At 39.1% G+C, this 14,604-nt stretch overlaps 1 protein-coding gene across 1 annotated transcript in view; it reads right to left on the bottom strand.

The window, feature by feature from the left end:
- RHOBTB3 (Rho related BTB domain containing 3) overlaps window positions 1-14,604 on the bottom strand; it is a 57,724-nt gene that overhangs the window by 27,674 nt on the left and 15,446 nt on the right. The window contains exons 5-7 of the mRNA XM_047089330.1: window positions 12,309-12,420; window positions 8,547-8,912; window positions 1,034-1,146 (exon numbers count right to left, since the gene is read on the bottom strand). Coding sequence (XP_046945286.1) covers window positions 1,034-1,146; window positions 8,547-8,912; window positions 12,309-12,420 — 591 coding nt within the window. The remainder of the gene's footprint in view (window positions 1-1,033; window positions 1,147-8,546; window positions 8,913-12,308; window positions 12,421-14,604) is intronic.

Here is a 14,604-nt window from a genome sequence, read left to right as displayed (position 1 = left end):
TATACCAGCTTCAGTGTGTTATTGAAACAAGAAAAGTCTTGCTCCTTAATTCCATGTTACTTCATTTACAAATTTTTTTCCCCAACTCAATAAGCCAGGAATCTTCATTAAAAGCTAGTACAGTTTTAAAATCTTAACTTAAAAAATAAAATATTAACTTAAAACATCATTAACTTAGGTTTTAGAATTGACAGTCATCTGTATAAAAAAATTAAAGGAATAATATTTTTTCTTACTTTTTTCTTATATTTTCTTACATTTCTTACATTTAACATTTCTTACATTTCTTACATTTACATGTCTATATTCTGCCAGGCATTGCACATACTTACCTTTTTATCTACTGTAGCCAATTTGTTTATCACAGAATCTGAAATAAGAATACACTGGCTAAATTGTATAATGTAGTTGTCTTAAAATAAATTTATTTTTGAAGCCCTTCAGTCTCTTTACAGTCTAAGTGACTGGAGTTTTAACATGCACATGTTTATGACTTGTTACAAAGTCTCCATTTTACAACCTCTGACTTAACTTATAATTTTAAACCTGTACAAGATGAGAAACAAATCCCTAACTGTCCACCTGATGAAAGAGGTTTCTTAGGACTCTTGAAAAGGGTACACAAAGAAACAGCCTTGCTCCAGAAAACTATCTGGACGTAAATTCTGAGAAGTGAGAAAGCATTCCCTTTAACAAGCTTAACCGTAACCGGACAAATTCAACAGCACTTCATTCTTGACATAGATTGCATATTCCTGGAGCTCTAGGGAAATGTTTCAGAGGATGGAATTCACAAGTCAACATTTTAAAGACATGACTCACACATATTCTAATTCTTATATGAATTAAAATCTGAGATAGTGAGAAATAATACAAGTTTGTGTTTAAAATATTTAATGGCAAAAACAGATTCAAGAAAAACATATTTATATGTTATTGACTCTTCTAATGACTCAATATTATATTATCATAGTATATCTGTTAAAATTCAGAGAACATCAAGGTAAACTGATTTGCAACAAAGTAGTTTTACCTTTCCTGGTGTTTTCAAAATGCATTTAACTTTCTCGATTACATTTGAAACATCCCCAGAATCTTTCAATTTCTTCCTGATATCTTCTTCCAATTCTTCCCACTGAAAAGCACCTATAAACAAATTAATATATGATGGATTTTTAGGTAAAAACAGGAAGTACAGAAAGTAAATCTCTTATTAGATATCAGTATGCCTTTTTTATTTAGTATTTTCTTTCGATTTTTCTTTGCCAAATATATATCCTTGTAATTACACTAATACATTTAAACAGTTCTCACATTAAAAAAAAAAAAAAAATCAGTTTGCCTTCCCCTAAAGTATTTCTCCAAAGCTGAAGTCTTCCTTCCTAAACAGATGCCACCTCTTTGTAATAGACAGTCAGCTAAAAATGACAGTAATGGCCAGAATATCATTTGCCATCACAAGTAGTCCTTCCTACACTCAAATTATTTACTTGCTCTAAGTAAGAAAGCAGATGTGTTTGTTTTTTTCCAAGATTGAGTTAAATCATACTAATCATGGACAGCAGTGACTACCATCAGGTAGAAGAATAAGCAGTAGGAACAGAATGCATTCAAAAGGTCTCACACATTGTCAGGGTCAGATAAGGATGTTCTATAGCCAACTCTACAGAACCAACTTGAAGAAGGGAGGTAAATAATGACCTGATGAGCTATATGACCATGGCAATGGAGCAAAATCACTGCACTTGGTCCCTCCTCCCCTTGTCCTCATCCCAACCCACTTCCAAGCTATCTCTCCCTAGGCTCATTTCACATCTGTCTCACACTGTTAGCCCCTTTCCTCTGTATGTTACAAAACTCCTGTGTGATGGTCAGTGAAAGTTCACCTTTCTCTAAGCACCCTCTTGCTTGGCTTATAGCAGCCTCCTATCCAGCCTACCTACTCCTCCGTGGCTTTGTCCACATTGAATTGATCCCAATACTCAATGACCATAAGTTTCTAAAAGTATGATTCTGATGATGATATCTGAAGAGATTACTCCCCTCTATCCCTGACTTACAGAAAGTCCTAACTCCTTAAAATATAGTTCACCCAGGTGTAGTGAGGGTGGGCATAGTTGGGAGACTCAGGCTCCGGTTCTCTCTCTGCCATTACTGGTGTGACTTTAAGCAACTCATTTCACATATAAGTAACTCAAAACCCTTTTCTATCAGTTCTCAATCTATTTCTTCTGATGTTTCCCTTTATGTATCCAGAACTTCGCCAGATGCCTTCATAGACATTAGGGATGGGGAGAGCACATGATAGACATTTATTGAAGCAGTGAGATTGGGCAATTGCAGCCAGCCTGAACAACCAGATCCAAGCTGCTCTGAAGAGTCAATTGGTAGTCCGGTGGCTCCCAGGCGTCAATGCAGTCGACCTCTGTGGCACTTGGCACTCTTGAGTATCTTTAAACTTCTCCTCACCTGACCTTCAGCATCACTACAGTGTATCCTGAGGAGAGGGGAAGGGGGAAGGAGAGCCCTGATCAGGGCCTTCCGCTACCTCTGTGGTGTAAAGACTCCTACCATGGCCACACTCAAGCCACCAACATGGAATCACAGAGCACGGAGCTGGGAATAAACATAATCGGCTCTCACGAGCTGGTGCCAGGCAGCTCCAGCTCATCACTGCTTCTTCCTACCTTTCATGCTCTTTTTCTGACTTCACTGTCAGCTCCCCTTCCTCCTCAGATTCCCAAAGGTGTGCTGTCTAGAAAAGCCCATGTTTTTTTGTTTTAATTTTTCTGCACTAAGGATTTTTAAATTTAAGGTCACATACTCTTTCAAAATCTGATAAATTCTTTGGACTATCTCTCTAGAAAATTTCCCATGCACACATAAAAATTACAATCCACCTTAAAATGTTAGAAGAAGAAGAACCTCTGAGAAGCCAACGGACCCCACTTTAGAATGATTTACTCTATGCCAGTGATTCTCAACTATAGCTGTGTATTACATTTACCTGGAGATCTTTCATAAAATATCATTGAGGAAGTCTCATTCCCAGACCAATTAAATTAGAATTTCTGGGGCTGGGGCCCAGATATTTTAAAAGCGCTGCAGGTGATTTTAAGGTGCACTGAGTGTGGGCCGTCACTATCTCTTCCTTTAAACATTTCATTCATTACTAAAACCCAGGATCAGTGGTATGCAGAAACAGTGGGTAAGTTTTACTGTCTACACTTGTGCATGCTAAAGGAGAACACACATATTATCTCTTAAAAATAAACTGTATTAACTAATGAATACCTACACAGTGTCTCCATTCAGAATATTATCTGAGAGAAGGCAAGAATAAGTCTAACTATATGGGGTTATTAGTAGGTAAATCCCTATAGGCCACTCATTTGTCTAAGAATAGACACAGAAGGATCCAATAACTAAAAATGAAAATAATAGTTCACAGGGCACTCTAAAGATTGGGCTGTTCTTACAATTAGAAATGCTAATCAAGTCATTTTTGACACGTTTTTGTTCAAATAAAGCAATAATCCTTATACTGGGAGTTTTCTTTGCTTTTTTTTAATTGTGGTGAAAACACTTAATGTATCTATCCTTTTGACAGAATTTTAAGTGTACAGTATTGTTAACAATAGCCATGGTATTGTACAGCAGAGATCTAGAAACTATTCATCTTGCATAACTGACTGGGATTTTCTATTTAGTTGACCTCTCAGAGCACTGATTGACTTAGGTTCTTAGAGAGCATGATATACTCGTGCATACAAGCTGTGTTTTTAGGCAGTGCAGAAAAGAGCATACCACGGAAGAATTCCAAGAGCTAGGATACCAGGCAAGCTGAAGATGAAAGCTTGTTTCCACACGTTCATTTTCTCTGGCAGCATTTCAGTAAGTGATGTGAAATTCTAAGGGCCATCTGTGGTACGAAGAGCTCAAAGCAAAATTCTTGAGGTCCTTACATATATTTCAATTCCTAACCATCTGAAACTGCATGAGTCAGGACTTTGCAAGCATAAAGACTATCAAGTATTGTAAGAATGTCAGAACTGTATGCCAATACAGGATTCTGGGTCGATGAAGACCCAGAAACCGCTGGCCTCGCTCCTTCTCTTTGAGTATTAGTCTTTCAGTACTTATCCAGAGTTAGCTGTTATCCAACAAAAAATTAACATCTGCAAAACACATACTTTTACTGTGTCTATTTATTTAAAAATCTGATTAGAATAAACCGAAGCCTTCTGTTAACCAGACTATTAAACAGATCCCTCCTAAATAGAGGACCCAAATGTCCGTGGTGACACAACACATACAAAATTTCAAATTCTTTTTTTTTTTTATTTTTTTTTAACGTTTATTTATTTTTGAGACAGAGAGAGACAGAGCATGAACAGGGGAGGGGCAGAGAGAGAGGGAGACACAGAATCGGAAACAGGCTGAGCTGTCAGCACAGACCCCGACGCGGGGCTTGAACTCACAGACCGTGAGATCATGACCTGAGCCGAAGTCGGACGCTTAACCGACCAAGCCACCCAGGCGCCCCAAAATTTCAAATTCCTAAAGATTAAAAAGAAGTGTGTCATTTAGAGAAAAGGCATTCTTTGTAATTTTGTTTCTTAAAAACAAAAGAAGCAGGAGATAGATTTAATACGGTTTTTCAGTCCTTGTTTACTCAGGGCAAATATTCCTGGGCTGTCTGTGTCACGGAGTTCTGCCTCTGTGTTAGCAACCCAACAGACACATGTACAAACGGCTGCTGTCTTCACTGTCCACCCAACAGAACTAGCGGGTAGGCCAGGGCTTCTGTGAGGAAACCATTGCCTAACTGGGTCTTAAAACTTGTGATCGGTTCCAAAGTTTTAAAATGCTCAACAACAGGGGCGCCTGGGTGGCTCAGTCGGTTGAGTGGCCGACTTCGGCTCAGGTCATGATTTCGCGGTCTGTGAGTTCAAGCCCCGCATCAGGCTCTGTGCTGACAGCTCAGAGCCTGGAGCCTGTTTCGGATTCTGTGTCTCCCTCTCTCTGACCCTCCCCTGTTCATGCTCTGTCTCTCTCTGTCTCAAAAATAAATAAACGTTAAAAAAAATTTTTTTAAAAATGCTCAACAACAGCAAGAAAAACAAGCAAAACAAAAAACCCCATAAGCCTGTCCTCTTTACTGAAGTCTCAAAAAAAAAAAAAAGTAGTCTTAAACTTTTTCTGTGATTTGATAAAAAATATTTTCTAGGGGCGCCTGGGTGGCTCAGTTGGTTGAGAGACCGACTTTGGCTCAGGTCGTGATCTCATGGTTTGTGACTTCGAGCCCCGCGTCGGGCTCTGTGCTGACAGCTCAGAGCCTGGAGCCTGCTTCTGATTCTGTGTCTCCCTCTCTCTCTGCCCCTCCCTCACTCATGCTCTGTCTCTCTCTGTCTCAGAAATAAACATTAAAAAAAAATTTTTTTTTAAATAAAAATAAAAAAAATATTTTCTAAATAAACGGTAAAATATGCACAAAGGCCAGAGGATGAAACAAAATACCAGGGTTTAGACATTTGAAATAGGAATTTGGTTGATTTTTTTCTCTTAACAAGTGTTCTCCATTTTTCAAAATTGTCTTTACAAATACAGCCTTAATGTCTTTTTAAACATAATTTAAACATAATGTAACTTTTGCTTGAGTCGGAGGTTATATTCTATAAATAAAGAATAGGTCACAAGCACCTGCTGAAGCATTTAGTTTTGCTTCTCCTCAAAGCATCAGGATCTCCCTGCAGCCCCAGGTCAATGGTCTGTGGCCCAGCTCTTACCTGACAGCACCTCTTCTCTGAGCCTTGACATACAAGGAGAGAACAGAGCAGAAATGCAACATGTTGGTGTCAGGTTAGGAGGCCTGTGCACTGACTGGGTCGAGGGCTTGTAGCTTAGCAAGCTCTCCCCGCCACAGCTAAGGGCAAGGGCTACAACACGGCGCTGACAGCTCCAGCTCTGAAGAGCTCACATCAGTCAGTGCGCCTGACCCCATTTTGACTTGGTGCCCTCAGACTGATAACTGGGCTCCTCCCCTGGGCCCTGGACTGAATGCCAGGCTCTTAGCCCCTGGCTGTGGCCGGCACTCAGTTCTTCCAAGAGCAGGTGTTGCAGCTGCTTAGAGTCCAAAGCACTAGCACTACTTGGGAGACTGTGTGAAACGCAGAATCTCATGCCTCACCCTCTGGGCCTACTGAATCAGAATAGACGCATGAACAAGATCCCCAGCTGACCTGCATGCACATTAAGTTTGAAAAGCACTGTTCAAATGATAGATAAGCACCAACCACATAATATCAGAGTTAATGACCTTCCTGAGGTTGATCTCCAGAGCAATGGAACTTCTTTACTAAACTCCTGTCTAGCCTGCTCTATTCCATCTCTATCACCACAGATGAGTATGCCCAAACCCACTCTGATCATGCTTAAAATTCTAGAACAGCTTCTACAGGCAGCTTCCACCTAGCTTGCCAGCCTCGTCTCCTGCAAACCTTCACCTTGTACGCTATGCTCCAGCCATAGGAAACTGTGTGTGGTTCCTGGAAAATAGCAGTTCCTAAAGATTACATTTTCCTTAATGCGTATTTCCCAACACATTAATTTATCTCAAACAGCATCAGAGTGAATACATAAGGGGACTGAGGGATGGAAGAAACTTTTTTCTTTCCCTTTTTTTTTTCATCTTCATGTATTAATTTTGCAATTTAAAAAAACAAGTAGGTTCTGTCACTGGAGACACAACAAGCCCTCTTACTGCTACCTTATCAAAGAGGATATAACTGACTTCAAAGTATTAATGTGCCTTCAAAAGTATTCCATAGATACTGTAGTAAACTTGCTGAATAATTCAACAGTAACATCATCGAAAAGCAAAGCCAAACACTTCCTTCACAGTTTTCTAAACATCATTAAAGACATTTTTTTTTCTTTTACCATGTAAACATTTTGGATTTTCAGAATTAGCCTTAAATTCTGAACTGTGAGACTCAAAGTTTAAACATAAAAGTCTGTAGTAGTAAATGACATCTTTAGTCTGGTTTATCCATGTGATGCTTCACAAGCCACTAGAGTCTACTCATTAATTCACCCAACACATACCCTGCCACACTGAAGGCACTGGGCTCTGTAGGAGTGGTTATTTACACCTTTGCCAAGCCAATATTCACTAAACAATGGATTTAATTAAGACCTATCATTACCATTCTACTCCTAGGTAGTATATGCATATACATATATGAAGATTTTTAAAAACTTTTATATTATTTTTTTAAGTTTATTTTTGAGAGAGAGAGAGAGAGAGAGAGAGAAAGAGCATGAGCGGAGAAGGGGCAGAGAAAGAAAGGGAGACACGGAATCTGAAGCAGGCTCCAGGCTCCAAGCTGTCACCACAGAGCCCAATGCAGGGCTCTAATTCACAAACTGTGCAATCATGACCTGAGCCTAAGTCAGACACTTAACCTACTGAGGCACCCAGGTGCCCCAAAACTTTTTAAAACAGTAATCTCTACACCCAACGTGGGACTTAAACTCGTGACCCTAAGATCAAGAGTCACATACTCTACTGACATTCAGCCAGCCAGCCACCCCCATATATGTACATTTTAATCCACTTAAATCTTCATGCTACAACTGTACTTTTCAAAACCATTGATTTTTATTTTAACTTAGAAAATTATATAACCACAGCCCAAATGAAAAAAGTAAAATCTTATTTTAACATCAATTATTTTACATCAATTCTTTTCCATTCTTATATGGGATATTTAGATATGACACCTTCAATTCATTGACTAAAATGACTCAAATAAAACTTCTATTTTTTAAAAATATAGTTGCTACAGCATTTAAGAGGAGAAGAAAAATAATTTTTAAGCTCAATCCTAAAAAGATTAAGTGCACAGAAGAAAAAGTAAAACCTAACATAGTCAAAGTTGGGGCTCCTGGCTGGCTCAGTCGGTGAAGGATGTGACTTTTGATGTTGGGGTTGTGAGTTCAAGCCCCATATTGGGTGTAGAGATTACTTAAAAATAAAATAGTTAAAGTTGATCAGATCTCAGCTTTAACTTTAGATACTGTTTCCAGTTCCTAAACTGAATGTAAGGACCTTGCTAATTTCTCTCAATGCCCTCCAAAATCTAACAGTAAAACAGAAAAGGGAATTAACGGTCAGGTTTTAAGATGCTGAGATTTATTTCCATTCATACTTTGAAAATTTTATTTCTTTAAATTTAAACTAGATAAAAAACTCTTGTATTTTCACATTTTAGATATTAAAAAAAAATACTACCATACCTGCTCAGTAGGAAAAGAAATTACTATTTTCACAAGTAGATTTAAAACCAAGGCAAGTAAACTTATAAGGAAGATGGAAAGTGTGGACCAATTCCTGTATATAAAGTAGATACTCTTTTATGTATAATCCTTACCTCAGATGGTAGAAAGAAGAGAAATGTGAAACTAACCAATACACCTGAGGACCACAGGCACACTTCATTTCAAATCTTACAAGAATGTACCAGAACCACTTAACAAGGTACCTGAATAAATGAAGCGCAGAATGTCCGATAAACAAGAACAGAAGAGGGCGTCTTTAACGATGACACGTAATGGTGGGTTGCCTGGAGAATCCTGGCTAGCACCTGGAAATGCAGTATCTCTGTTTATGGCAAAGAGGTCCTGGGTGGTACGGATGATACTGGAATCCTGAATGTCAGCGGGACTCTTCACATTGAAAAGCAGCATGAAAACATGGCTTACGGCACAGAGAACAATCTTGTGGGCCTCGGCAACTTCCTTTAAATCTGGGTTGTAAAATACCACGTCCACACACTGGCAGCAGAACAGCAAATTATTTAAATCAGAGTTATAATGCGATGCTTCAGCCTTTAAGACAGGCATTTTTTCTATTTCAAAAAAGAAAACAAATATGATAAATTATTCTTTAGGTCTATAGACCCAAACATCTCAGGTTCCTTTTAAACACAACAAAAGAATTCTTTTTAATATTATTAAGTTGAACCATATGAAATTGCCAACATATGGCCATTTTTGACCTATGAAAACAGCAATTGTATTTAACTTAACCTAATTATAAATATATATAAATTAATTATTCTGAGTTAATAGTCACAGAAATATCGTAATTTTTATAGTGCAAGTGAAAATTGTACTAAATGCCATAAACAGCAATAAAATAGTACTTCTCACTATTTGTGTGTCCCCAAATAAGCTATTTCAACAAATACTGAATTTTAGTATGTTGGTAGTTAATCTTTATCCAAATAAAAAATTCAAACAAATTACTGAGTAAGTTCTGAAGAACCTAACCCACATTTAAAGTCATTTTCCTCTCGTGGTTGGAAATGGAAGGAAAGGAAATTGTTCAACTTAAAATGTCAACCTCTCAAGGCCAAAGCTCAGAGTCTTAGACTCCATTGTCTGAAACTATCGTGACCATTTTATTTTGATCCTAAAATTAAATATTTTTTTCTTCCTGGTAAAACAAGAACCAGCTTTTTCCTCTCAGCACACCTGAGGTAAAGTGCTGGCTAGACTTCCCAATTTCCAAAAAAAAGGATGTAATCTTCCATTTCCTAGTCTGATCACTAACAAAGATTAGCCCTCAGTCAATTCAGAATACCCCTACAGAGGATCACACCCTAGGCCCTCATCACAGACTCAAACTATAGAATGTCTGCTGTCTAGCTTTTATCCAAAGCTGAGCCAAGGAAAGTGTTATCTGGAAAGTGTTGCCTGAAGGATATGCAGTCTTCTCAATCAGAATTCAAACTTCTTTAGTAATGAAAATTTTTTCCTCTAAAGCAAAGCTCCAGTCTATAAAACAGATAATAACAAGGTAATTTGGTGGCTAGGCTCTTCCTGAACTATACCCCACTCATCCTTCTCTCCACTGCCTAAGGCACCTTCACAGACCTTTCGTGGCTAAGAGCAATCTGAAAGCCACTTGTCCCAGAGCCCAGGATCAATCCTTAGAACAAGTCAGCATCAAAAGGAATGCTCAGGGTGATACCTAACAGAAGGGCACAGGGACAGCTGAGGCTGCATTTACAGACACTTCTGAAGGCCCTGTCTACTAGGTCACCTACTGCCCCCAGCACTGCCCCCAGCGGAGACCCACATGAGAAATTTCTTTTAGTGCTAAATGGCATGAAATGCTTTGCTTTCTCAGAGGAACTTTGCTTTTCTCAGAGGATCTGCTTTGAATAATAAGAATGAAGAAATCATCTATCTATCTACACTGTTTATTTGGCTATTCCCCACCCATCTTCTCATCCAGAAAGTATTTAAAGCAGCAAGCTTGCTACATAACAATGTCTCCTCTCACTTTGCACACCAGGAAGTTCAAAGCAAATGTGTATCACTCATGATTTATATATCTGCATGTGTGTAAAAACCCAGAATTGACTTCCTGTACTAATTTATTATTTTCTTGATTTTTAATTTATATTGATTTATTTAACAAATACTTACCAAGTACCTGCTTTTTAAAACAATATCCATAACAAATTGATCTCACAGAGTACTATTATTTTATTTCTATCACAAAATTAGGCAAAAAATTTGGGGCATCTGGGTGGCTCAGGCAGTTAAGCATCTGACTCTTGATTTCAGCTGAGGTCATGGTCTCACAGTCTGTGAGTTTGAGCCCCACACTGAGTTCTGCACTGACAGTGGGGAGCCTGACTGGGATTCTCTCTCTCTACTTCTCACTCTCTCTCTGCCCCCCCCCACCCCTGCTTGGTGCTCATGCACACTCTCATGCCCGTGATCTCTCTCCTCTCAAAATAAATAAATAAACATTAAAAACAATAGGCAAAAATTTTAATAAAACTTAATTTTGATAAAAACTGTATTTATTTATTTTTAACTGTATTTTCCTCTAACCTTGTGTTATTAACACTTTCAGACATTCAAAAGAGTTGAAAGAATGATACATAAGCACACACATGTCCTTCACTTAGAATCTGCAATTATTGATATTTTGTCATGTTTGGGGTGCCTGGGTGGCTCAGTCAGTTAAGCCTCTGACTCTTGGTTTTGATTCAGGTCATGATCTCACAGTTTTGTGAGTCCAAGCCCCGCATCAGGCTCTGCGCTGGCAGCATGGAGCCTGCTTGGGATTCTCTCTCCTTTCTCTACCCCTTTCCTGCTTGCGCTCTCTCTCAAATAAATAAACTTAAGGGAAAAATTTTTTTGTCATGTTTGCCTTATCTCTAGATAGGCACACACTTACACATTCCTATTGCTGAACCACTTAAGAGTAAGTCGTGATCATCAGGATACTCTAGCTCTAAATACTCTCATATTCATTTCCAAAAAATAAGGACATTCTTCCATTAATCACAGGACCATTACCTTACATATGAAAATTAACAATAATTCCATCATGTCATCTAATTTCTAGTCCATATTAAAATTTTACCCAACTGTCCAAAGAGTCTTTTAAAGGTTTCTATTGAACTAGTATCCAATCAAGGTTCATGCACTGCATTTGGTTGTTATTTCTCTTAGATTTTTTTTTTAATTTTAATGTTTATTTATTTACTTTTGATAGAGCACAAGCGGTGGAAGGACAGAGAGAGAGAGAGAGAGACAGAGAGAGAGACACAGAATCTGAAGCAGGCTCCAGGCTCTGAGATGTCAGCGCAGAGCCCGACGTGGGGTTTGAACCCACAAACTCAGAGATCATGACCTGAGCTGAAGTCAGACAGTTAACCAACTGAGCCACCCAGGCGCCCCTCTTAGATTTTAATCTAGAACAGCTCTTCACCACATACATTATTTTTTAAAGAATCTACAGATTCAAGTTAAAGATTATTCCTCGAAATGTGGTCCAAGTGCCACCTGTTTCAGAATCACCTGGAAACTTATTTTAAAAGCAGATTCTAGGCCCCATCCCAGGTTTACTGAATAAGAATACCAGGTGAGTCATCAACATACTCAAATTTGGCAACAGTTGCTCTAAGACTTGTGAAGTGATCGATAATAAATATCAATCGAGGGGCGCCTGGGTGGCGCAGTCGGTTAAGCGTCCGACTTCAGCCAGGTCACGATCTCGCGGTCCGGGAGTTTGAGCCCCGCGTCGGGCTCTGGGCTGATGGCTCAGAGCCTGGAGCCTGTTTCTGATTCTGTGTCTCCCTCTCTCTCTGCCCCTCCCCCATTCATGCTCTGTCTCTCTCTGTCCCAAAAATAAATAAACGTTGAAAAAAAAAATTTTTTTTAAATAAATAAATAAATAAATATCAATCGAATGTGCAGACATTGGTTAGTAAATGCACCTGGTTGTTCAAGCTGAGGTGGTCTAACTCCATGAAACGAGTTGCTCATTTTCCTTTTCTTCATTTTTTCACTTGTCTTCTGATTTAAGGCTTGAATCATAAAATACTCCAACTAAAACATGAACCAAATTTTAAGTAAAGCGTCAACAAAATTATGTATCTGACATGATTATTTGTACCCCAAATCACATTTGCCAAATGTTCAAATGCTGGTACCATGTACAAGTACGGTTTAGCAAACACTTGTAAACAAGTTTTTCATTTAAAGACAAAAAAATGTATCAAGTAGAACAGACTGTGCCTTGTCTAAGCATAAATAAACTATCCATTCAAGAAGGAACTGTTCATTCTCTTGAATAATCAAGAAGGCCCAGCAGTACAACTGTGGGACTGTGAATAACTGTCTCGTGCGCAACCACAGCAGTTAATACTAGAGACATTCAAAGCAGGGCAGATCTGGCTCTATGTCACAGATGCTCATATCAGCTAGGGATGTTTTCATATGTTCTATTCTTTTCTTGAATAAATTACTTTGAAATACATCCTTTATATGGGAAATTACAAATCCTAAGCACATACACACGCACAGCTCCAGGCCTATGCCTTGACACTGTGAGACTTGGGGCAAAAATACAAACAGAGATCCATGTACCACATACACAAATATTTAAACGTCATAAATAAAGAACTATTACGTAGAAAATATTCTATCCTACTTTGACATAGGTATCATCATAAAAGCCGAGAAGGCCAAGTTTAGATTTAAATTCTCAGACGACTCAGAGCTTCATGTAGCACAAGGAACTGTCCTGTAACTCCTGGGCCCGGAGGCTGTCCTTTCTTCTCACTCTCCGCTCCATCCCACACCTCGAGGAGCTTTATGTATGCAAGTAGACATCCATGACTACACCCCCAAAGTCTGCCTCCCCTCCCCCATTCCTCATAAGCAGTCACCCTTCAGCCACCTTTCAGAACTAAGGACATACACACTAGCAATGCAGTCCACCTTCAGGATGACGGACCCAGGAAAAAGGCCTGCACAGGCCTTGGAAACAGACTGAGTGCACTGCTAAGAGAATTCTGGGGTCCTCGGTTTTGGAACATGGTCACAACACTGTATAACAGAACCTTCTGCTCTGTGTTGATGGAAATGCTCTGTAATATCTGTGCTATTCGACACAGTAGCCACTAGCTGTACTGAGGACCTGAAATGTGGGACAGTACACCTGAGGAACTGAATTTTCTTTAATTAATTTAAATATAAATAGCCACATGTGGCTAGTGGCTACCATATTGGATGGTGCAGGTCTAGAAGGGGCTACTAGCTGCAGTGGGCAAATGCGCTTGGCTCCATCATCTCGTGCCATATGTGGGAGCAGGGATGGGGTGCAACTGGAGGAGGGTCAGATGGGGCTCCCTAAAGCTCAAGGGCATGTAGTCTTCTTCCCAGGTTTTCATCCTCGACTCTCAAACACAAGAGTTGCTCTTTTTTTTTCTTTTTTAATATAATTTATTATCAAGTTAGCTAACATATAGTGTATACAGTGTGCTCTTGGTTTTGGAGGTAGATTCCCATCATTCATCGCTTACATACAACACACAGTGCTCATCCCAACAAGTGCCCTCCTCAATGCCCATCACCCACTTACCCCTCCTTCCTGCCCCCCCATCAACCCTCAGTTTGTTCTCTGTATTTAAGAGTCTTTTATGGTTTGCTTCCCTCTCTGTTTGAAAGTATTTTTTCAAACACAAGATTTCACTCTGACATTATCATCTCCATCTATATTCCTGCAAATGCCACTATTTCTTACACTCAAGATCGCAGCTATACTTCACTACTCAAGAATCTGAAAAGGGTCACTCTGATCTTATTTCCATATTCTCACTAAGTCTTAGGGAAAAAAGAAACTGTCATGTCTTTTCTCCCAACCTTGACCACATCTTCAATCCTTATCATGCCTCCAACCCTAATTGCAACACTAGGTGTTAGGAACAAAGACAAACAAGGAGGAGGAAGAGAAAGAGAGCAGAGAACATGGGAGGTGGCAGGTGGGAAGTGTGACCATGAGAATTTCAGGTTCGGGAGGTGGAGCAGAACACAAGGAGACCTACATACCCCAAGAGAACCAGGCCCCCCCTCTCCAACAAAAGAAACCAAACTATCATTTTCCCCCAGTTTCCTAGGTATTTCAGGGAAATACAAGATTCTTAGACTAAGACTTTTTTTAATCCACTACAATATTAGATTTGAGTCCTGTCTATCTTTCTAACCCTTTCTACTTTTTGTCACTGTAAA

Source organism: Lynx rufus, unplaced genomic scaffold (assembly GCF_022079265.1).
Source record: "Lynx rufus isolate CCGP_SWC_20201006 ecotype Redwood Valley unplaced genomic scaffold, mLynRuf1.p SCAF_1, whole genome shotgun sequence".
NCBI classification, from domain to species: Eukaryota; Metazoa; Chordata; class Mammalia; order Carnivora; family Felidae; genus Lynx; species Lynx rufus.
Note: the sequence above shows the minus strand (reverse complement) of the source record. Positions and strands in the feature narration are given on the sequence as shown.